Source organism: Dipodomys merriami, unplaced genomic scaffold, assembly GCF_024711535.1.
Source record: "Dipodomys merriami isolate MVZ:Mamm:240054 unplaced genomic scaffold, mDipMer1.0.p SCAF_3, whole genome shotgun sequence".
NCBI classification, from domain to species: Eukaryota; Metazoa; Chordata; class Mammalia; order Rodentia; family Heteromyidae; genus Dipodomys; species Dipodomys merriami.
This window is the reverse complement of record NW_027204492.1, coordinates 43,715,174-43,737,581: the sequence shown is the minus strand read 5'-3', so window position 1 is coordinate 43,737,581 and position 22,408 is coordinate 43,715,174. Positions and strand designations below refer to the sequence as shown.

Sequence of the window (22,408 nt, the reverse complement as noted above, 5' to 3'; positions counted from 1 at the left end):
ATGTCTTCCACTACTCAACATCTAGCTCTAGGGCAATTCAATGAGAAAGATCTCTTTTTACACACCTTTTCCTTCTCTTCCATCAGTGCTCCTAGGCTGACTATGTACTGATACTTCTTCAATTACTACCATACCTTCTTTGCCTTGCTACTTACCTATTCTACATCCTGTCCTCTAGATGTTCAAAAACTATGGGGCTGGGAAGGTGACTCAGTGGTAGAGCACTTGCCTTGCATGCATGAGGCCCTGGGTTCGATTCCTCAGCACCACATAAGCAGAAAAAAAAGCCAGAAGTGGTGCTATGGCTCAAGTGGTAGAGTGCTAGCCTTAAGCTGAAAAGCTGAGGGACAGCGCCCAGGCCCAGAGTTCAGGCCCCATGACCGCACCCCCCCCCAAAAAAAACTACTGAAGAGCTAGTACAGCCAGGACCCCTATGACTGCTTTTATCCCCTCCTGAGCACCCTGCCACATAATGCTCAATCAATGACCTCATGGATGTTCAGTCAGTCACTGCCCATGAAAGTTATTGCTGATCTCTGGAGGTTAGCTGCATAGGATTACTTCTTCTTCTTCTTTTTTTTTTTTTTTTTGCATAGGATTACTTCTACAGATTATTTAAATTAAATGAAATTCAATACCTAAGCTACACCAGCACCAAACAAGTTAAAAACAGAGAAGTGAAGTATATCTGCTACACAATCTCATACAACTTTCCTACTCCGTGTTTCAGAAAATAGTAAAATCACATCAAAAATCCAATTCAGAATACATTTATCTCTCAGTCATATAAAAAACTTTTTCATTTTTGAATCTTTCAGTAATGTCTTTGACTCTTCATTTAATCCCTTCATTTACATTTTGGCTAACTGCTTATCATGAAATTTAAAAGCATTTCCCATCTAGTTTCTTTTTCTTATTATGTTAAAAACCATGTAATGCCTTATAATCCATCCGCTAATTTGTGTTGCAGTTTTAAGATTAGTCTATCAAAATGAGTACCTTTTTACATCCTTTTGTTTCTTATATGTTCACCAAATTCTTTCTCTGAAATTCTCTTCTAGATATGATTTTCATTAACTTTTTAAAGATTTTCTATGAATGTTTTCATCCTTGATCTTCCCTTATTTTTCAAACCAATATATTATTGACTGCTGAGAGGCTTCATATTAAAATTCTTAAACTTGAAAATGATAGTCAATTTTAATTGATGTATTACATACTTTGTCAATGTCTGTCTCATTTTTCCTGTGAAACCCTAAAGTGCAGCATTTTATTTAATATCCCCATAAAGTCATAGTATTTTCCATACATACCAAGTGCCTAGACAATGTATTTTTAAGATTATATCCACTTGTTTAGGGTGCATATAAGCATTATGCCCACCTTTGGTCCTCAGCTCCACCCAGACCTGAGCTCCTCCCTGACCTGGAGTTCCTGCCAAACAGCTGGCCCCTCCCTCTCTCTGCCCAGACCCACCTGAACTCCCATCTAACTCACTTCCTACCCCCTAGACCCTGCTGCTACTTAGATAGCAGAGGCTGCCTTGTGCTCTCTCTCCAAGGGAAATATGAAATATGGCTCCTCTAATGAATCTTGTAATAATCTTTCTCCTGTGCCTGCCTGCCTCTGTGTGGTCCCCTGGGATGGATGTGATGGATCCTTTCACTGGTGGCTTTATGGGGCTAGGTTCCCCGGTGGATTTGCTCCCTGCCTCCACTTCAGATGGGGGTCAGACCAGCTTCCCGGGGACCTAGCCTGAGATCCACAGGACAATCTCCAGAGGACCAACAAAGTAACTTACTCCTGACTGAGCGCTCTACCTGCTGCCCAACACCGGCTTATTAAGTCCTACCCCAGGTCAGTGACCAGTTGACAGAAGTTCCAGGTTTCTGATTTCTGTACCCCCGCAGTCTGACTGAAATCTTGGCCAAGTGCCCAAATCTCACCACCTCTTGCCCCCCCCCCCCGGCCTTACGTGGCCATGGACCACTGTGAACAAGGGTGACGATCCTTCCCACTGGTAGGTCCTTGTTCAAGCTACATTGCACTTCTGAGGATGCTCTGCAGCTAGTTTTGGCTCCGGTCACTTACCATGGAAAAGGACAGAACTAAATTTCCTTACAGTCAAATTTGGCCCCAAATTTAAAACTCCACTTACATGAGCACTCGGGCAGGTAGAACTCTCTCTGTCTCTCTGTCTCTCTGTCTGTCTGTCTGTCTCTGTCTCTGTCTTTCTCTCTCTCTCTCTCTCTCTCTCTCTCTCTCTCTCTCTCTCTCTCTCTCTCTCTCTCTCTCTCTCTCTCTCTCTCTCTCTCTCTCCTCCCTTTGTGGCCTCCCCGTGCCCCCACTTCTGCAGCCTCCCCAGCGAGGTACACCCTCATTTGCAGCCTCCCCAGCAAGGTATACCCTTTGCAGCCTCCCCTGGAAGGCGGCCTCTCCCGTGAGGGCCCCCTCCTCTGCAGCCTCCCCTGCAAGGCCCCCTCCCCTGAAGGGCCTCCTGCAAGGCCCCCACTCCTCTAGGGAACTCTTCCTCTGCCTTTGTAGTGGGGGTGGAACTTGAAGCTCCATGTATGCCAGAATCAATGCACACTCACTGTCAAAATCTTTAGCTCTCTCTAGCGTTTAACATGTGGCAGGTGTGTCATCTTGACATTGTGGGAGCTCAGCTGCTATTTCCCACCAACTCGATTTCAGCCAACCCCAACTTGATTCTGTGACCCTCCCACCTCTGACCAGACCTGCAGCACCATTACATCATGTCACGTGTCTGTTCTTGTCTCCTGTTTACTAAAAGTTTGTTGTTGGCAAAGTTTTGTGTTTTAAACTGACCATGTGGTTCCATCATAATTAGGCAAAGTAAAACTCCAAAAAACTTTAAATGGCCGATTTTAAAATCTAAGTGCGCTCTATAATCTGTGCACAAACATGTCTGTCTGTATGTCTATTTGTCTATATGTAAACAATTATGGTTTCAGGGTTACCAAATACTCTGCTTACTAAAAATCTTTGTCAATGGAAGCTGTGATTTAATCTAAATTGTTTTAAAACTTTGTGACCTGACTATAAGCCAAAGAAACTAAGAGTAAGGTTTTAATTCTCTGTTTTCTTCCCTGTGCACCAATCAACTCCCTTTAAGATCAAAGGACCAGAGTGACTATGCCAGGCGCAGCTGCCTAAACCAGTGGCACCAGCCTGCAAAAGCCAGTGCGAACCAGGTCTTTTTTTTTTGGGGGGGGGGTCTGGTCATGGGGCCTGAACTCTGGGCCTGGGCGCTGTCCCTCAGCTCTTCAGCTTAAGGCTAGCACTCCATCACTTGAGCCACAGCGCCACTTCTGGCTTTTTTCTTTTTTGCTTATGTGGTGCTGAAGAATCGAACCCAGGGCCTCAGGCACGCAAGGCAAGTGCTCTACCACTGAGCCACTTTCCCAACCCCAAACCAGGTCTTTAACCAATATATGTAGAAATTTTGCAGGTAACCAGCGGGAGGTGTGACAGATGCCTCAGACTCACCCAGACTCCGGCCTTGCTCCATCACACGTGACCAAAAGCCTGCTAATTTGGGTAAAACTCAATCCACCTTAGATATTTGTTTCTGTAATGTTAATCTCCACCTGTTAGACCTTAAGGGGTGTATGACCAAATGATGATAAATCTTCGGCCTAGAGGTAAAGGGTGTAGCCCAGTGTTTCAATGAAGCATTTAAATGTAAATTAAAGTGACTTTAGAAAAAAGGATTAAAAATGGCATCCACTTTTGTAAAATTTGGGAAGTTGTTTGTTTGTGTTTTTGTTTTTTTTGGTCGGTCCTGGGGCCTGAGCTCTGGGCCTGGGCACTATCCCTCAGCATTCCAGCTGAAGGCTAGCACTCTACCACTTGAGCCACAGCACCACTTCTGGCTTTTTTCTTTTTGCTTATGTGGTGGTGAGGAATTGAACCCAAGGCCTCATGTATGCAATGCAAGCACTCTACCACTGAGCCACCTTCCCAGCCCAAATTTGGGAAGTTGTAAGGAGTGGCTGGCCTCCCAAAGTTTAAAATTGTCCTAAAGGTTTATTTTATGGTAAAAAAGATAAATTAGGATTACCAGAGACCTGGAGATTGTGTCCCTTTTGAGATCTGCCTAAATCAGGTTCCTCAGCCAGCCAGAAAAAACACTTTCATAAACCAGAGTGTTAAACAGGCTACCCTGCTGTAGCCCAAGATATAAACCACTTTAAACAGGCTTCCCAGAGGCAATGGGTGGCACTTAGAGTGCCAATCAGTCTATGTTTAAAAAAAATCTACTGGGTTTTATTAAAAAAACCTCTGGGAAGTAATTGTTAGTCAATTGTTAACAAATTATAGGTAACCTCTTTCTCATTGATCTCCTTGTTGCTTTAATTGGAAATAAAAAGGGCTTTTGTGACAAAGATTCCTTTTGCCACTGTTCAAAATCATCCAGGGCAAAAAGAATCCCTCTAATACTCCATCTCCCAGCTAATCAGCACAGAGCCAGGCTGGAGGCTGAATGTGGCATTGCAACTCTAAGTGATAGAGTACTCGCCTTGAGCAGACATGCTCATGGACAGTGTCCAGGCCTAGAGTCCAAACTAAATGCCATCTGGGACAAGCTAACCCAGCAACGGATGCTGAGACACCTGCCAGGACAGGGTCAGTCCTGACAATGGAAAACCATGGAGAGTAGATCCTAAATGGAGTCAATTTATGCTTGCCCTTTCAAATTAATCAGAGCCTGGAGACCAAGAGAAATAGTTGCTTGCCCACCTAATGTCCATACCTGTCTACCTTCTTTTTTTTTTTTTGGGTCCGGTTGTGGGGCCTGAACTCTGGGCCTGGGCGCTGTCCCTCAGCTCTTCAGCTCAAGGCTAGCGCTCTACCACTTGAGCCACAGCGCCACTTCCGGCTTTTTCTTTTTGCTTACGTGGTGCTGAGGAATTGAACCCAGGGCCTTGAGCATGCAAGGCAAGCGCTCTACCACTGAGCCACCTTCCCAGCCCCAACCTGTCTACCTTCTAACTGGACAGAAAGTTAAGTCTTGCCTTTGTTACCTGCTATTTGTATCTATAGTAGCCTCTGACTGGTACTACCAACCAGTCCATGATGCTCTCCCTTACCCAGTTACCTAAAAGACCCTAGACACTCTTTCCTGCCTTCCTTGCCCCAAGTCCAGTTATTCCTCCTTCCCTGTAAAGGGCTGTAATTGGGCTTTATACTCTAAATGGAACTTTTCTGGCCCATGGCTAATGTGTGTTCTCCTATGTCACTCATGTTAACTGGCCTTGTCGCCTTGTCATCTTTTTGTCTGATCTTTCCTAAAGTCTCTTCAACAGATAAAATCCCCTGCCCAGGATTCCACTTGGGAATAAAACAAGGCCATCCTGTTCCTTCAGGCAACCAGAGACATCACTTGCCTTGCCCAGCACAGACCCAAACCCTAAAAACCCCAGCTCCAGGGATTCCTTGATGCTCCCAGGCCAGCAGGAAGTAGCTAAAAGAGCCCATGACACTCGCTGGCTCTGGTGTCTTTAAATATTTCTACTACCCCCTCCTCAGGTTACTGTGATCCTAAAGCAGAAAAAGTCTTACTCCCCTCTTCCAGAATGCTGGAGTCAGATACCATGCTATGTCTCCAATCTGAGACAGAAAAGGCAATTTCAGGTCTTTGACAGCCCCTTCTGGGAATCAATCCCTCCATGGTATATTCCTCTCTTCGGGTACTAAAACAATTTTTGCCTTTTATTAATTGTGTCTTGCATTTTAGATAACTATTGTCATGGAAAAAGGAAGACATTTATCAACTACTGTTAAGCAGATGCTTTTTGGACAGTACCCAGCCAAGCAATGAAACAGTGACCCCTGACTACTTTGCCCCTTTACAGCAGGAAGTAGTTCCAGAAGAAATGACCTCCGCCCATACCCCCTGGCCTGGTATCCCCTATTTTTATTAAACAACAGAGTGGGAATATAAGCATTATGCCCACCTTCAGTCCTCAGCTCCACCCAGACCTGAGCTCCTCCCTGCCCTGAAGTTCCTGCCAAACAGCTGGCCCCTCCCTCTCTCTGCCCAGACCCACCTGAACTCCCATCTACCTCACTTCCTACCCCCCAGATCCTGCTGCCACCTAGATAGCAGAGGTTACCATGAGCTCTCTCTCTGGGGGAAATATGGCTCCTCTAATAAACCTTGTAATAATCTTTCTCCTATGCCTGCCTGTCTCTGCGTGGTCCCGTGGCATGGATGTGATGGATCCTTTCATTGATCGTTTCATTCCACGTGCCACATTCCTCACTGCTTCACTTGAATGCTGTCCCTGGGCTCTCACGAATATCCTTAGTTTTTATCTCCCTTTGATTTCTATATCTTCACCCTTCACTTACTTCTTTGATTTCTTTCTGTCATCTTTGCTTTTCATTCTTTCTAGCAGTAACTGGGATTAAGGCCTTGGCCAGCCATGTGCTATGCTATAATATGTGCTGTAAATATGAAGAAGACTTTTCCTACTAGTGGCCAGAGATAAATGAAGAATAATGAACATAAGTGTGATAAGTTCTATGATTGAGATATAGGCAGACTGTTCTGTGATAGAAAAGGAAGGCAAAGTACCATACCTCTGACTGGGATGAGCTTTGTGAATCTCTCAACAGATATGGTTTCAAATGGCCAAAAGAGAAGGAAAAGAATACAGTATATAGGAAATATGTCCTTGCAAATGTATGAAAGTGCAAGAAGCTCATTTTTCTAGAATAAAGAGTCATAAGATGAAAGTTTAAAACTCAGGCTGAGGATTCAGGTGAGGTTTGCTTGTGAAGGTATAGTGTGTTGTGCTGAGGAGTTCAGACTGTACTCAGTGTCAGGAGGGAGTTAATGAGGGGTTTATTTTAGAAAGAAAAAAAGTCCTAGTAGAATTTGTTACTCTCTGTCTTTGTTTCTCTATCTCTCTGTGTCTATACACATACACACACACACACAAACACACACAAACACACACACACACTCAAGTGCTAGTGTCTAACACAAGTTTAGAATAAACGCCTATTTTAGATCTTCTAGCCTTAATCTATTTAATTTCATTTCTTGTCACTACCAGTCAGTCGCACTCTCTACCCCCATCCCACCTCCCCACCCTGCTTACTTAGCAGTGATCTCCTGTTTATAACATGCCTTTGGCTTAAGGAGTAAACCAAAGCCCACTTCTTCTCAGCTGTCCCCTTTGGCTTCCTCCTAGAGTCCACATAGATAAGACTGTGGTGATTGGTTGTTTGGTTATTTATTTATTTCCAGTCCTGGAGCTTGAACTCAGAGAGGATTTTTCATTCATGACTGGGAATCTACAACTTGAGCCACATGTCTAGTTATGGGTTTTTGTTGGCCAATTGAAGGAAAAGGTCTCCGAATCTTCTCCGGGTTGAGTCCAAACCTAGATTCTCATATTTTGCTTAGTAGATGGGAATACAGCCATCCATCAGAGACCACTGGAAAACAGCTCAGCAGTTGTTATGACTTGCCATGCATATATCATTTACACTCACTTAAATAGCCTCCCACAATTCCCTATAGACATACTTTCCCTCTATTCTTAATATGAGAAATCAGCCTTAATTCTTCAGACAAAATGTGCATGGGAATGCTAGGAAGTAGCTCAGTGGTTGAGCACTTGCCTGGTACATGCAAGGTCATAGGTCATCTCACGCACACACATACACATGCAAAAGTACACGGCATTTTTTTGTAAACCACACAATCTTATCACAAACTGAGGTCTACAGAAGTTATGTCATTCCTGGGAGTTTGTCAAAGTGTATCAAATCCTATAACCTATAGATTTCTAAGCAACTTGGAGTAAGGGAACTAAGGAAATAGTAGATAAGATTCCAGAGGACATAAATCAGATCTACATTTTCCCTTTCATTGGAGTTTGGCAGATTTCTTTTCATTCAATCCTGATGTCATGCTGAGTCATCACAAGTAGTGTTCAGCAAGACATCTCTGGAATCCTTTAGCCAGCCTCTCTTAGTCATTACTATACTCACGGGCTTGAGGCCAGTGCCGTTTGTTCACACTTCTCCTCTTTTGTAGCAGACAGAGTGAGTTTCTCTAATCCTTCTGCTTCATCTCCCAAGACCCTTGTCTCAGGAAGGAACAGCAATAGCTTTGAGGATAATATAGCTTTAAGGCAACTTTTGGCAGATGCAAACGTCCTGACATCTGGGCAGTGTTAAAAGAATCCCAGAATCCCGGAGGCCCGGACAGACCAGGAGCCACTCGTTCTAGGAATGTTAAAAGAGAAGGGTTTTTCCCCCTGACCACGACTGATGAGAGAAGCAGACAGCAAGGAGAAAAAGGAGAGCGAAAAAGGGCGCACACACACAATAAAACAGGTAAGATCTGCAATTAAGCCTCATACTACACTGCCTTCATTTCACAGCTGTGGAGGGATAAAGAGACCCAGGATATGGACAGCATGGCTGGGGGTAGAAGGGTGGAAAATGCTCTTTTATGAAATTGGAGCATATGCTGTTTTCATTTATGGACCTGACTGCAGACATGTTGCCACTACCTGAATCAGGTTTTCAGTTTGAGACTGGGGTAAGGTTGTGGGGGGAGAGGAGGTGAGCAGATAAGAGGCCATAGATTCAGGCTATAGAGTCTAGAGAAGGAAAACCCTTTTTCCAGAACAAAAGAACTGGATTAAGATTGGATATGAGAGAAGGGTCAATGATTCATTATCTAGCTGTTAATTTTCCTGGTTTTTTCTTTCATCTTTTTTTTTTTTCTGTTTACGCTTCTTTCTGCTTTCATTTGTCTCTTTCCTTTAGCTCTGTCAGATTTTCTTTTCTTTATAGATTTATTCCCACCTCTTTTCACTTTACTGATTTTCTTTCTTTCTTTCTTTCTTTTTTGTCTGTTATGGGGCTTGAACTCTGGGCCTGGGCGCTATCCCTGAGCTCTTTAGCTCAAGGCTTGTGCTCTACTACTTGAGCCACAGTGCCACTTCTGGCTTTTTCTGTTTATGTGGTGCTGAGGAATCGAACCCAGGGCCTCATACATGAGAGGCAAGCACTCTACCACTGAGCCACCTTCCCAGCCCCGCTTTACTGATTTTTTCCTTACAAAAACATTTTCTATTCCCTCTTTAATAGCCATTCTCTAAATAAAAAATCTAAAACCAAGTAGTGATTATTTGGAAAAAGAATGACTGCCTCTTTTAGACTTTTGATACCCCTTTAGTTACTCTGGCCATAATCTATCCTTTTGTTTCTCCTATTTTGACACTCCTCATCTGAGCATGGCATTTCATTGAAAGCATGTAGGTGAATGGTGTTTGCTCTAAGGTCGAGTGACCCATTTATACCAGTGGGCAGCAAATTTCAACATTTCCATTTATGAAGTACTGACCCACTGGGAGCCACAAAAGCTCTCATCCCATTAGAGTGGGGGCAAGATGGGAAGTGAGAGGGTAATTGGAGCCTGCTCAACTTCTCTTCACTTTTGTAGGCCCTCCCCAACCTCTCCATCTTCTCTCTGGCTTAGAAGGGTAGGCTGGGACTCGCAAGCAAGAAGCCACTACCAGCCACTAAACCTCAAACCCCCAAAGTAGGAAAAAGCCAAGGTATAGTTACTGTCTGGGAGACTAGGCAAGGGAAACTTCTCATCCTGCCCAGTATAATGTCAGTACATATTGACTGCTCCCTTCTTTGCTAGGCAAGAATATATTCCACAAAGTAGATACTCTTATTCCCATTTTATAGATTAAGAGAGAGGCTCAAAGAAGAAATCAAGGAATTTTCCAGTTAAGGAATTGGTAATAGAAGTGGATTTGCATCCAAATTTTGTAATTGCAGAGTTCAAGGTCTAGACTATCTATGCAGATGTTTTCCAAGATTAGTGGTTAGGAAATATGAACTGAATGGCCAAACCCATTAACTGACAGCCTTTACACTATCAGATTCCATCCTGGTTCTATGTGATTCTCTATTAGCTTTCTCCTAGTCTGCCTACTTCAGTGTCCCTCCCTGTAACTTGGACTATGCAACATTTGTATCTGATCCCAGGAATCAGTTGAGGATGGGTTGTTTAGTGTTCCCCTCCTCTACCACCTTGGAAGAAAAAGAATCATACATTAAAAATCTTGTTATTTTGTAAAGTGGAAAAGTCTTTATGAGGGAGATGATATAACAAACATTCATTAAACTGTTTTCTTCTTTCTCACAGATCCTATATTTCTGCTTCCTTTCACTTTTAGAAATTCATAGGTGGCTGATTTATGAAAGTCATTTTCCTGTACCCTGATACTTCTGGCCACACACCTCTATTTGTATCTCCCTAACCCTCCCTCTAGGATGGCTGGTCAACTAAATCCAAGAGGAGCTCTCTCTCTGCTGCTCTTCCTAACTCCAGCAGTGACACCAACATGGTATGCAGGTAAGTTGTGGGAGTTGTTGTCTGTCAACTTCCAGGGAGGAAAGGGTTAGACTATATTGAGACATCCTTATTTTAGATCTGATGAAAAGCTATTAAGCTTCCTGAAAACCACTTTCTAAGAACCTTTTATGAGTCAAACCCTTATTAATATTATTTCTTTTATGAGTCAAATACTTTAAGCCCACAAAAATAGGATTCAGACAACATATATCATTCAGGGGAAAAAAATAAGGGAGACAGGCAAACTATTCAGAATGAATAATAATTCATCAATGTCCCTTCCTTACTCCCTCCTTCTCCTCCTTTTTCCTCTACCAGACTTTATGAAACTTGTATAGCTCCTTTATTCCAATGTTGTTAATGGCAATACAGATCATACTCTCTTAATCAGGAATTCCCCCAGTTTCTTCTGGCTTGTTCTTTATCTCAGAAAGAAAGCTTTCTGGATTCTTAAACATTTTATCTTTAACCCTTGGAGAGATAGAGAGTTGACAAGGATGGACTCAGTGAGGAGAGGCAAAAGGGCGGGGGTGGGATGAGGAGAGGATAACAGCTGCCATACAGAGGGTTTTGATGGAGTGCCCCTGGCATTACAAGTGCTAAGAATATTCTGTGGTCTTCAGTGTCTGCCCTCACAGGTTCTGGAAGAGTGGGGGAATGAGATGGCCCAACCAATGGGGTTAGGAAAATATCCAGAGATGAGTAAATAACAAACTGCTCCCATCACAGCCACAGTCTTTGCAGCTAAAATTTTCCACTTGCCCTTAGCTCCTAGTGGAAGCTTTTGGCAATAGCTCTGTTTGTCTGGAACAGCTGCATCAAGCTTTCAAACAAATATGCAAACTTCTTCCTCTCTTTGCCTTAACCTAGCTTTGTAGGGGGTGAAGCACAAGGGCTGACATTGAAATGAAGAAATTCCGACCAAGCCCTTGGCAAAATACACACTGTTTGGGGTTAAAAGAGCCTTAAGTCTCCAGGATATAATTATGCAGCTGACTTCCCTAACCATCCCTCAGCTTCAGTTCAAGCACAAAAGACCAAAATCCAGGCAAATACCACAGGACTAAGGGAGTGCAGATCAGATGTCTCAAAACCCAATTTTGAACACCTGTATGAAACCTCATTGCATGGAAAGGTCTTTATTTCTCCCAGGATGAATACCTAAGCTGTTGGAATTCTGCAGTCAGGGCTGTTTTAAAAAACAAAAGAACTTAAGATTTATTTGAGATTCTCAAAGGGCTGTCTTGCAAAGAATGTACTCCCCACTTTCATATGTATCACAAGGATGAGGAGTCAAGGCTGTGGGATCTGTGATGGCCCTTTCCCTTAGGAGGCTCTATGGTGAGAGACCTTGAAAGATCCTATAATGTTCCCCTCCACATCTAGCTCAGCTGCTGGTGTTCACTCATTCATTTAGCAAGTATTTATTGACTATTCCCTATGCAATCAGAATTTTTTTTCAATTCTATGACCGTGCTCAATTTTTGAATGACACAAGGAAAGCAGCCAACTGTGGACTCAGGGTTAATCAGAAAAAGAGTGTGGAATAATCAGCATAGTGTGTGAAAGGTTAGGAATATAAATGAAGCAAAGTGTGGGTTAAAAATGCACATTGACATAACTGTACGCTTTAGGAAGTCAGCTGGTCATCATAACCCAGCATAAATGTTAATCTTAAAATAGTCTTCACTCATCAATTACATTTCCATCTATACCTTTTATACAGGGCAGTGCTTAGAAGGTCTAACTTTGTTTGGTAAGTTGGAGGAAGCCTGTAAACACACCATTGGATAACCAACCACTAATTGATGCAAAGAAACTGAGAAATGCCACTCAATCCCCTGCCCCACCCCACCCCATTCCCCATCCCCGTTGCTGAAAAGGCACAATAAAAAGGAATGAGGTGGCAAGTCACCCCTCTAGTTTCATTCTTATTACCCACTGCAGTATCCCAACATATATGCATAATGTACTGGAAAGCAGGCAAAGGAGAAATGGAAAGGTTTAAAGTGGTAAGGTAGCTAGCTCAAGCTCATTCCTGGCTCAAAGGAAACTTGGCACAGATTTAACTACTCCATGCCCTGGTGGAGACTATAATTATCTGATTGAGTCTTCCTCCTCAGTTTTCCCACATCCTCTGTAAGTCTGGAAAGAAATAAATTGTTTGGTGGCCTTCAATCCCCATCTTCTTTCCTATACATGCAAAGAGTATAAAGGTGGGATTGCAAGAAAAGCTTTATTTTTGTTGGCTATTATATAAAAAGAACCTGTACTACTAATATAGGGTAGTGTCAGGTCAGTACCTAGGGCTCAATCAAACCTGGGCTGAAATGTCCTCTCTGCTACTTGCTAGTTAGGAGACCTTGAACAACTCCTTCCATTCGTCTGGGCTGCTTTCCCATCTGTACTTTGAGAGCATTAATATTTTCTACCCCGTTGAGATATTCTGCTCACATAATGAGATAACATAAGCTTCACACAGAGGAGGAGCTGAGTGATTCCTTGTCATTGTTATTGTTTTTGTTACCCAGCTCTAGGTTTCTGATGTTCCTGTTTCCTTTTCTGGTAAACAGCTGTTTGCTCCCTGCTGAGCATTTCTTCACAAGCTAACACTGTAACAAACCTAGGGAGTCCTTATATTTTAGGGAATCACAAATATATGGCCTACTGTTTACAAGAGCTGTAAGCCTTTAAGCCTAACACTAAACTGAAACAGCTGGCAAGAATTCCTCCCATGTGTGAAAAGAAAGAGCAAGGGACATGAGGCCTATTGAGAAATAGAGGGAAGTCAGAAAAACCGAAATGGGGAAAATATCAAAAATGAGAAGAAATGAACTCTTTCTTTTGGAATGAGGGTAAACCAACAAGGACATGATTTCATAAGGCAAACTTTCAATTTGATTCATTCTGTTGTTCACCAAGTTGGACTGGTTTCCCAACCACCCACACACACACCCCCAGCCTGGGTCCATGGGGAGTGGAGGAGGTTTGTCATCTAAGCCTCTGCTCCACCTTTTAGTGCAAGATCTTCTGTGCCTCCGCCCAAAGAAAAGGCCACTAGCTTGTGGTCTGAGTGTTTATACAAGCTAAAGGGCTCCAGCACAAAAACCCAGCCATGTCCTGGAATCACACCCTTTCCTGGAAATGGAGGGTTGTCTTCAGACTCCAGCACTGCAGGCTGCCCTGCTCCTGTGCGTGCATTAGAGGCTGGAGGAAAGGCTTCCAGAAACTTTGCTCCGGAAAGGACCAAAGTGTTTTCCAATTAGTTCATGTTCATGACCAATTTCCTGCTGTCTGGTAGAACATACTGTTTAGTCTCCCATACAGCTGCAGTCTTGCTGGGGACTGAGGCACTTAACTGAGTGGAGGTAGATTAGGAATGTTCTCTAGCTCAGCAGAAAAGATGCCTGCTAAAGCTCCTCCTGCCCTCTAAACAGGAAATTTGGGCTGGGGGTGTAGCTCAAAGGCAGAACACTTAACTAAACATATGTAAAGCTTGGAGTTTGCTTCCTAGCATTGAGGAATTTTTCTAAGAGTGACTTCTGTTTTCAACAGGACAAAGTGCTCAAGAGACTTCTCATTCCCTTGTAAGTCTTCTTTCTCTGCATTCACATGCCACTCCTAGCCAGTAACCACAATCTGGTGCCAAAATTGCACATGCCCTGTGGGTAGTGGGAGTTTGAGTTATTGTTTCCTTCTAGGGAGTTTGAGCAGGCCTGTTGGTAGAAGACACTTAGACTCTATTTATTCCCTCCTACCTGGGACAGTTCATCCTCAGAACTTGATCATCAGTGTCTCACCCACTATGACTCATGGGTTGGGTCAAGTAAATGGATCAACCATAGTTCAGATTGACAGGATTGATGGATGATCAAGTAATTCAATGTTTTTTCTTTCTTTCTTTTTTTTTTTTTTTTTTTGGTCCGGTCATGGGGCCTGAACTCTGGGTCTGGGCGCTGTCCCTCAGCTCTTCAGCTCAAGGCTAGCACTCTACCACTTGAGCCACAGCGCCACTTCCGGCTTTTTTCTTTTTGTTTATATGGTGCTGAGGAATCGAACCCAGGGCCTCATGCATGCAAGGCAAGCACTCTACAACTGAGCCATCTTCCTAGCCCCTCAATGTTTTTTCTTTTGCAAGAATTATTCTAGTGCCATCAGTGAGCCCCATCCCAACCATGAGTTCAGCCTCTGTGCACTTAATATGCTGAGGTTCACCCATAGTAGTTATGTGACTTTACAAGTCATTTTGTTTCCAACCCACAAAGTACCATGCTTGCAGGAGAAGACAAAGAGGTGGAACTGAAATGACTTGATACAATTTTCTTCATTCTAGGTTCAGGCTACTATCCAGATGAAAGCTACAATGAAGTATATGCAGAAGAGGTACCACAAGCCCCTGCACTAGACTACCGAGGTAATCCTCACTGTGTTTTAAGCTCATAAAGGGTCTTTTCTGGCCTAAGGCCTATGCTCTTTCCTGAAGCATCTTCATCCAATTTTTGTTTTCATATATAACAAAACTTTAGTGCAGGTAATCAAGAGCTCTGATATTTAATTTTAATTTTTTTATTTTTGGCTCTAATGTATTTTTTCCTATTTTATTTATTTTTGTTTTTATGGTACCGAGCAATCAAACCCAGGGCCTCATGCATGCTAGGCAAGCACCCTACCAATAAGCCACATTCCCAGACTAGATAGTTCATTTTTTTTGTCAGTCATGGGGCTTAAACTCAGAGCCTGGGCACAGTTTCTGAGCCTCTTTGTGCTCAAGGCTAGCACTCTACCACTTAATGATAATTTGTATAAGACAAGGACTTACCATGTAACTCAGCCTGACCTCAACATCACATATCCTGCTGCAGTATCCTCTGTACTGAGATTATAGGTGTGCACCTCCACAGTTAACAGATGGGCAGTGATATCTGTAGTTATTGACTTGTTATGTGACTTCACCTCCCTAGCCTGAAGGCTGTTCATCTGCTTTTAGTAGTTAAGTATTGCCTAATCCTGTGTAAGGTAAGTCTGTGATGGATACAAAGATAGGCTTACATTCTGTTAGGGTTGAAAGGAGGATAAAATTAGCACTTGTTAGGGTCAGGTTTTGTGGTAAGTGCCTATAATCCAGACTACTCTACTTGGGAGGTGGAGGTAGAAGGATTATAGTCCAAGAATATCCTAAGCAAAAGCCAAGACCCTATCTTGAAACAGACTAAAAACAAAAAGATTGGGTGTATGGCTCACGTGTTAGAGCATTCTTCTAGCAAGCTCAAGGATTTGAGCTCAATTCCCAGTACCAGAAAAAAAATATAGCACACGTGGGGCAAGGAAGTATGAAACAGTGTGGTAGCAGTAAATGCAATAGCTATTAAGACAAACAAGTTAGGGAAAAGTCATGGAAGATGAAATTAGGCTTTGGATAATGAATGGGGTTTTGATAGCTGGAAAGGGAAGGGTATTTGTCAGAGAAGATGGCCAAGGTCTCAGAGGTAAAAGAAGCATTGTAAGAGAGCTGGGCGCCGGTGGCTCATGCCTATGATCCTAGCTACTCAGGAGGCTGAGCCCTGAGGATTGTGGTTTGAAGCCAGCCCAAGCAGGAAAGTCCATGACACTCTTACCTCCAATTAACCACCAAAAGCCAGAAAATAGAACTGTGGCTCAAGTGGTAGAGTGCTAGCCTTGAGCACAAAAGTTCAGGAAACAGCACCCAAATCCTGAGTTCAAGCCCCTGGATCAGCAACAACACAAAAATTATTATGTCAGAAAGAAAGAACTAAGGAGAAACCAACCTGACTGCAGGAGATGATGGGATATAAAAGAAGTTGCAGAGAACAAAGTTGAATATAAAGAGATCAACTTAGGAAAAGTTCCATGATCTAGGAACCCTTCTAAGGAGAAGCTGGAAGAATGCTGGATAAAAAGTTCTGCAATGAGTGGAATGTTAGACCAGGCAAGGTTTCATATCCCTTCTATTTAAGATTCTGTGTTTTCTATGCTTTTTTAAGCCATGCAGAAGAATTTAGCTGTTATGCTTGGAGTGAAAAGGAGACATCATGTATTTTTGCACAGGAATGTGACACTAAATGTGCACTAACCTGGTTATTCTGTTCAGAAAATATGGGTTAGAGTAGAACCTGAGTCAGAAAAATCTCTCCAGAAACAGGTTAAAGCAGTGTTAGCCAGATATATTTGAGGGTGGTGGCAAAGACGTGGAGAATTACGATGTACCCAAAGGGGTATTGCACAGTGGTAGAATGCTTGCCAGGACAATCCCCAGTGCTGATAAAAAAAGGAAGTACTCTATAGATGTTTCAAAGGAGAAGACAAGACAGATTTGGTGTACCATGAAGCTGACAGTGATGTCTGAAAACATCCCATCTGAATACCTGAAGGGATTATAAAAATTCTCCAAGAAAGACAAGGTTAAAAAAGAGAATTGGCTTAGTAAAGATAGCCCATAGGCAGTTGAAAGAGGAAAGGGATCTGTAAGTCTCAGCTTAAATGGAAGTGCTGTCTAAGAAACTAGAAGGCCAAGATCAAGGCCTTAGAAGACATCTTTAGCTATAAAAAGTAAGAAAATAGAAGTCAATAGGGGAAAGAGACTTAGTCGGCAGACATGTGCAAGGAGATTAGGATAGTGTCTATCATATATAACAAAAGTCACTTTATAAAAGAATTTAGGAAAGTTGAAAAGATAAGAGATTGATTTTGCCAAGTTTTGCAAAGGTATCATGTTTCGGAGAAAGCAGACATTTTATGTGATGAGAAGGAAGTAAATGGTGACCTTTGAGAAAATAATTTCCACAGAGATATGATCAAAGCTCTGGGTTTTTCTAGCTGCCATCTCCTTATCTTCTCACTGCCAGTGGTCCATACCCACTGCCCCATCCCAGTGCCGGTTAAATCCTAATCTCCCTGCAGTCTTTTTTCCACTTATCCACAAATCTGTGAGCTGGATCCACATATCTTTGAAGACTAAAGTTCTCTCCCAGTGTGTCCTCACTCTCTCCAACAACAGTAATCACACTTCTTTCTTCTTGACTCTTCTTCCTTGGGCTCCATGACATTTCACTATTATGATTATAGCTGAAGCCAAGAAAGGAGAATGGCTGTCTGATTGGGAGCAATAGAGAATGGGCCGTGGAGTGACTTTGGGCACACCTGACTTTTTGAGCACCCAGACAACATCTCTAACTGCTCTTAGACACTTTCATTTGGAGATGTTTAAAACAAAATTTTTTCCTCTTGCTTGAAAAATGTCTACCAGCTGAACTTTCTACTTTTAACAATGGTATTGCCATTCTAATTGTTACTTGGATTTCAGAATATATCAGTGTCACTTTAAATAGCCCTTGCCTCCTATCCTCATCACTTCCTACTCATCATTCACTAAGCCCTGTCATTTCTTTATCAATACAAGGTATTAAAATGATTTCTCACCCAGTAATTGTCTACTAACTGGATTGTCTAACTCATATTGCTCCATTCCCAAAGCCTAGTGGCACACTACAAACTATTTTGTGTTATTTTAGTTTGTCAGTCCCGGGGCTTGAACTCAGGGCAGGGGCACTGTACTTGAGCTCTTTTTGTTCAAGGCTAGTGCTTTACTACTTTGAGCCAAAGCACCACTTCTGTTTTCTGGTGGTTAGTTCAAGATAAGAGTCTCATAGACTTTCCTGCCCAGGTTGGCTTTGAACTATAATCGTCAGATCCTCCGGGGTAGCTAGGAGTACAAATGTAAGCGACGACTGACCAGCTACTACAAATATTTTAAATCAGAATCTAGCTTCCCAGACTGATACTCTCTTACCCCTTCTTTACACATGAAATATGTTTCAGTCAGGGTGATCGACTCTGTTCCCAAATGCTTTAGCCCACATACAGCTGTCCCTCACTCATCCATTCTACTATGTCCATCTGAAATCAATGTTTTTGCCTAGGGTATTCATTTGACCTTCATTGGGAGCTGCCTCTTTGGTCTGTCATTCATTGCCGTCAACAAAATGATTGTCTATTTGACAAAATAAGATCCATATATATCACTCTTGCAAAACCATGTAAAAACTAGATGCTCTATATGTAATTATAGGCTAAGCACATGCATACTTCTGATGCAAAGGCCAAGACTCATTATATGCCATGTTATATAAAAATAAGTGGGATTTCCTGTTTATTAATAAAGTTTAAAAAATAATCAAAAGATTATTAATCCTAGTAGCTAGGATTACAGATGTGAGCCACTGGCACCTGGCTTATACTGTTACTTTTGAGATAGGATCTTGCCTGTGCCTATATGTACACCTGGACTACAATCCTATTTTTCATTCCCCATACTAACTGAAATGACAGGTGGGTGACACCACATTTAATTTCTTGCATAAAGATGGAGTCTCATGGACTTTTGTGTCCATGATCCTCCCACTCTTAGCCTTCAACATAGCTAGAATAATAAGTGCATGCCACCATGCCCCACTATTGGTTGAAAAGTGGTATCATATATATGCTTGAGCTGGCCTTGAGCCTCCTTATCTCAACTTACTGAGTAGTCACTATTTAACTTTGCATACTTTGGGAAGTTTTCACCATGTGGAATTATTGCCCTATTTTAAAAGGTCAATTTTTTTTTTAAATACCAGCTACAATGGCAATTTTTGAGCTTAGAAAGAACATGGGTTTTAGAGCAGATAAAACTTGGGTTCCAATCCTAGAGTTGCCCCTACTTGTGGAGGTATTTGAACAAATACTTCTTTATCTGAAAAATTAGGCTAAGTACTTACTTATGCACAGGCTGGTCAGGAAAGCTCTACAAGATGAGATATCAGTACTCAATAGTGCCCATTTCCTAGCAGACATTTTCTTTTCTATTTTCTTTTGGTCCAGTTGTGGGGCCTGAACTCTGGGCCTGGGCGCTGTCCCTCAGCTCTTCAGCTCAAGGCTAGCGCTCTACCACTTGAGCCACAGCACCACTTCCGGCTTTTTTTCTTTTTGTTTATGTGGTACTTAGGAATCGAACCCAGGGCCTCATGCATGCAAGGCAAGCGCTCTACCACTGAGCCACCTTCCCAGCTCAGCAGACATTTTTGGGGGGCAGTATTTAACCATATCTCTTGTTCAGTTTTTCATTGACATTCTTTGGGTACAGTTGTTCAAACAGTTATGAATCTCTTTAACTGTATTGTTACCTATCTTATACTACTTTATTTTGTACTCATCACTGGCATGAAAAGCATTGTCTCATGCCTCACTTACTTCCCACCTTTCTCTTGTTCTACCAGTTGAGCAACCCTACTAAAAATGGCAATGAAGTCCATCTGGAATTACTCTTTCTTGAGAGTTCCTAGGAACCATCCCTTCTCTGTCAAGCCGCGTGTAAGCCTTACCTTTAAGTATTCTAGAACACCATGCTCCCTGTGCTGTCAGTGTCACTGTATTTTCCCAAAACTACCTCCCTCTTTATTTGAAAATTATGTTTGACCTTCTTCAGCCTTCCAACATTTTGTCCTTATCCCATCCCAGGGCTTCCCTGGGCTTCCAAATTTGAACTTATTGACAGTAACGGATCCTCTGTTACTGCCTCAGCATTTACCATGAGTTTTATACTTCCCTTTACCATTGTAGCTTTTCCCCCCATCAGTTTCAATCTGATGGATATTTTTCTTGACAGAATATGAGAAAGAAACAGAATTGAAATGGTAGTTGAGGTCCCAACCTTCCATGTTAGGTCTTGGTGATGTGTGCTGTGGCCTTATCATCCATAACCCTGCAACTATAATGGCTAACAGACTCTGTGATTTGGAGATGCTGTCTCCAAATGTCAGACCTGTCAATGCCACAGGTTTTAAAATGATGCTGGAATCCTCTGGTTAGAAAATAATTTTCTCACTGTCATTTTTTAGCTGGACCCAAGCAAAGGCTCTAAACTTTTCTAGATCCTTTAGGTCCAGACACGATGGGCTCTTGTTAAAATTCCCCCTTTTTGTCACTAAATTTGGGATTCAAATCAGGTCACATGGCATTTTGGGCTTCTCAACCCTAGGCAAACAGATCTATGTCATAAATGTGTAAACATCCTTGAACAAGTGGTCCTCCATTTGTTTATATGTGTCCCTTTAAGATCTGAACTGATGAAAGTTGATTTTTTTGTATCACCAATGAGACATCTTTACCAGAGCTTTATGATCCAACAGACTTATTTTCTTATAATTTTTCTTTCTTTTTCACCCAATACTGAACTATGTTGGACTTTAATTCCTAAGCAGCCTTCATTGACATTACATTCCATTTCTCTCTACATTTTTGGTTGTACTGGGATTTGAATTCAAGGTCTTGTCTTTGGTAAGCTTGCACATCCAGTTGGCTTTCTACAACTTGAACCATGCACACAGGTCTACTTTTTGCTGATTATTTTGGAGATAGTCTAGTGAACTTTTCTGCCAATTGGCCTTGAACCATAGTCTTCCAGACCTCTGTTTCTGGAGTAGTTAGTATTACATGCACAAGCCAGCGCACCTAACACTAGTTTATATTTTGATGTTATTTTTTAATGTTTTAAATTTACAGACAAAAGTCACTTTTTGGCATATCATTCTGTGAGTTTAACAAATGCTTAGGGTGAGAAAACTACCACCACAGTGCAAAACTGTAACCATTGTTATGTCACCACAAAAAGTGGCCCTGTTGAGCTGGGAAGGTGGCTCAGTGGTAGAGCCCTTGCCTTGCATGCATGAGGTCCTGGGTTCGATTCCTCAGCACCACATAAGCAAAAAGAAAAAAGCCAGAAGTGGTGCTGTGGCTCAAGTGGTAGAGTGCTAGCCTTGAGCTGAAGAGCTGAGGGATAGCACCCAGGCCCAGAGTTCAGGCCCTACTACCGGACCCCCAAAAATTTTTTAAAAAGGTGGCCCTGTGCTGCCCCTTTGAAATTACTTCCTGCTTCTAACCCTGATATCTGGCAATCACTGAACTGTACTCTGCCCCTACATTTTGCCTATATGTGTTCCTATGTATTTATTATATATATATAAATATATGTGTGTATGTATATATAATATAAATGAAATCTTTTTTGGCAGTACTGGTTATGAACTCAAGGTTTTGCATTTATAAGACAAATGCTCTACTGCTTGAGCCATACCCATAGCCCATTTAGTTCTACTTGTTTTTGAGATAGGGTCTTGTATCCCATGCCCAGGCTGCAGCCCTCCTATTTATGCTACCCACCATAGTTGGGATAAGAATATCCTACTTTTTCTGATGAAATGCAGTCTTGTAAACCTTTTATACTTGGCTGGCCCAAAACCCCCATCCTCCTGATCTCAGCCTCCCATGTAGCTGGGATGACAGGCACCCAGCTATTAGGGTCCTTTTGAATATCTGACTTCCCTCACTTCCCAAAATATGAGAGGGGCTGGGAAGGTGGCTCAGTGGTAGAGTGCTTGCCTTGCATGCCTGAGGCCCTGGGTTCGATTCCTCAGCACCACATAAGCAAAAAAATAAAAAAGCCAGAAGTGGCGCTATGGCTTAAGTGGTAGAGCGCTAGCCTTGAGCTGAAGAGCTGAGGGACAGCGCCCAGGCCCAGAGTTCAGGCCCCACGACTGGACCCAAAAAACAAACAAACAAACAAACCAAAATATGAGATTCTATATTGCTAAATGTATCAACACTTCATTCTTTTATATAGATAAACTGCAGTGATTTCAACCATTCTCCCATAGAAAGACATTTTTGTTGTTCCCAGCTTTTGGAAAATATGAATATAGCTTCTTTCATCATTGGGGTACAGGATTCTGTGTGGTCCAGGTTTTCATTTTTCTTGAGTAAATACCTTAAAGTGGGATGGCAGAGTCATATGGTATGCATACCTTTCTTTAGAAGAAAGCATTGTATTAGCTTTGTAAAAAATATCAAAGTATATTCCCATTTCCACCAACTATGTGTAAGAATTCTAATTTATCTTCATCTTCACCAGCCCTTGGTATTTTTAGTGTTGTT

The 22,408-nt window shown here is 42.3% G+C and overlaps 1 protein-coding gene across 1 annotated transcript in view; it reads left to right on the top strand.

Moving 5' to 3' along the window:
- The first annotated feature begins 8,046 nt into the window (after positions 1–8,046).
- The window catches only part of Srpx2 (sushi repeat containing protein X-linked 2), a 28,005-nt gene continuing 13,643 nt past the window's right edge, over positions 8,047–22,408 (top strand). The window contains exons 1-3 of the mRNA XM_070040088.1: positions 8,047–8,379; positions 10,341–10,423; positions 14,757–14,837. Of these exons, the coding sequence (XP_069896189.1) occupies positions 10,342–10,423; positions 14,757–14,837 (163 nt within the window). The 5' untranslated portion in view covers positions 8,047–8,379; position 10,341. The remainder of the gene's footprint in view (positions 8,380–10,340; positions 10,424–14,756; positions 14,838–22,408) is intronic.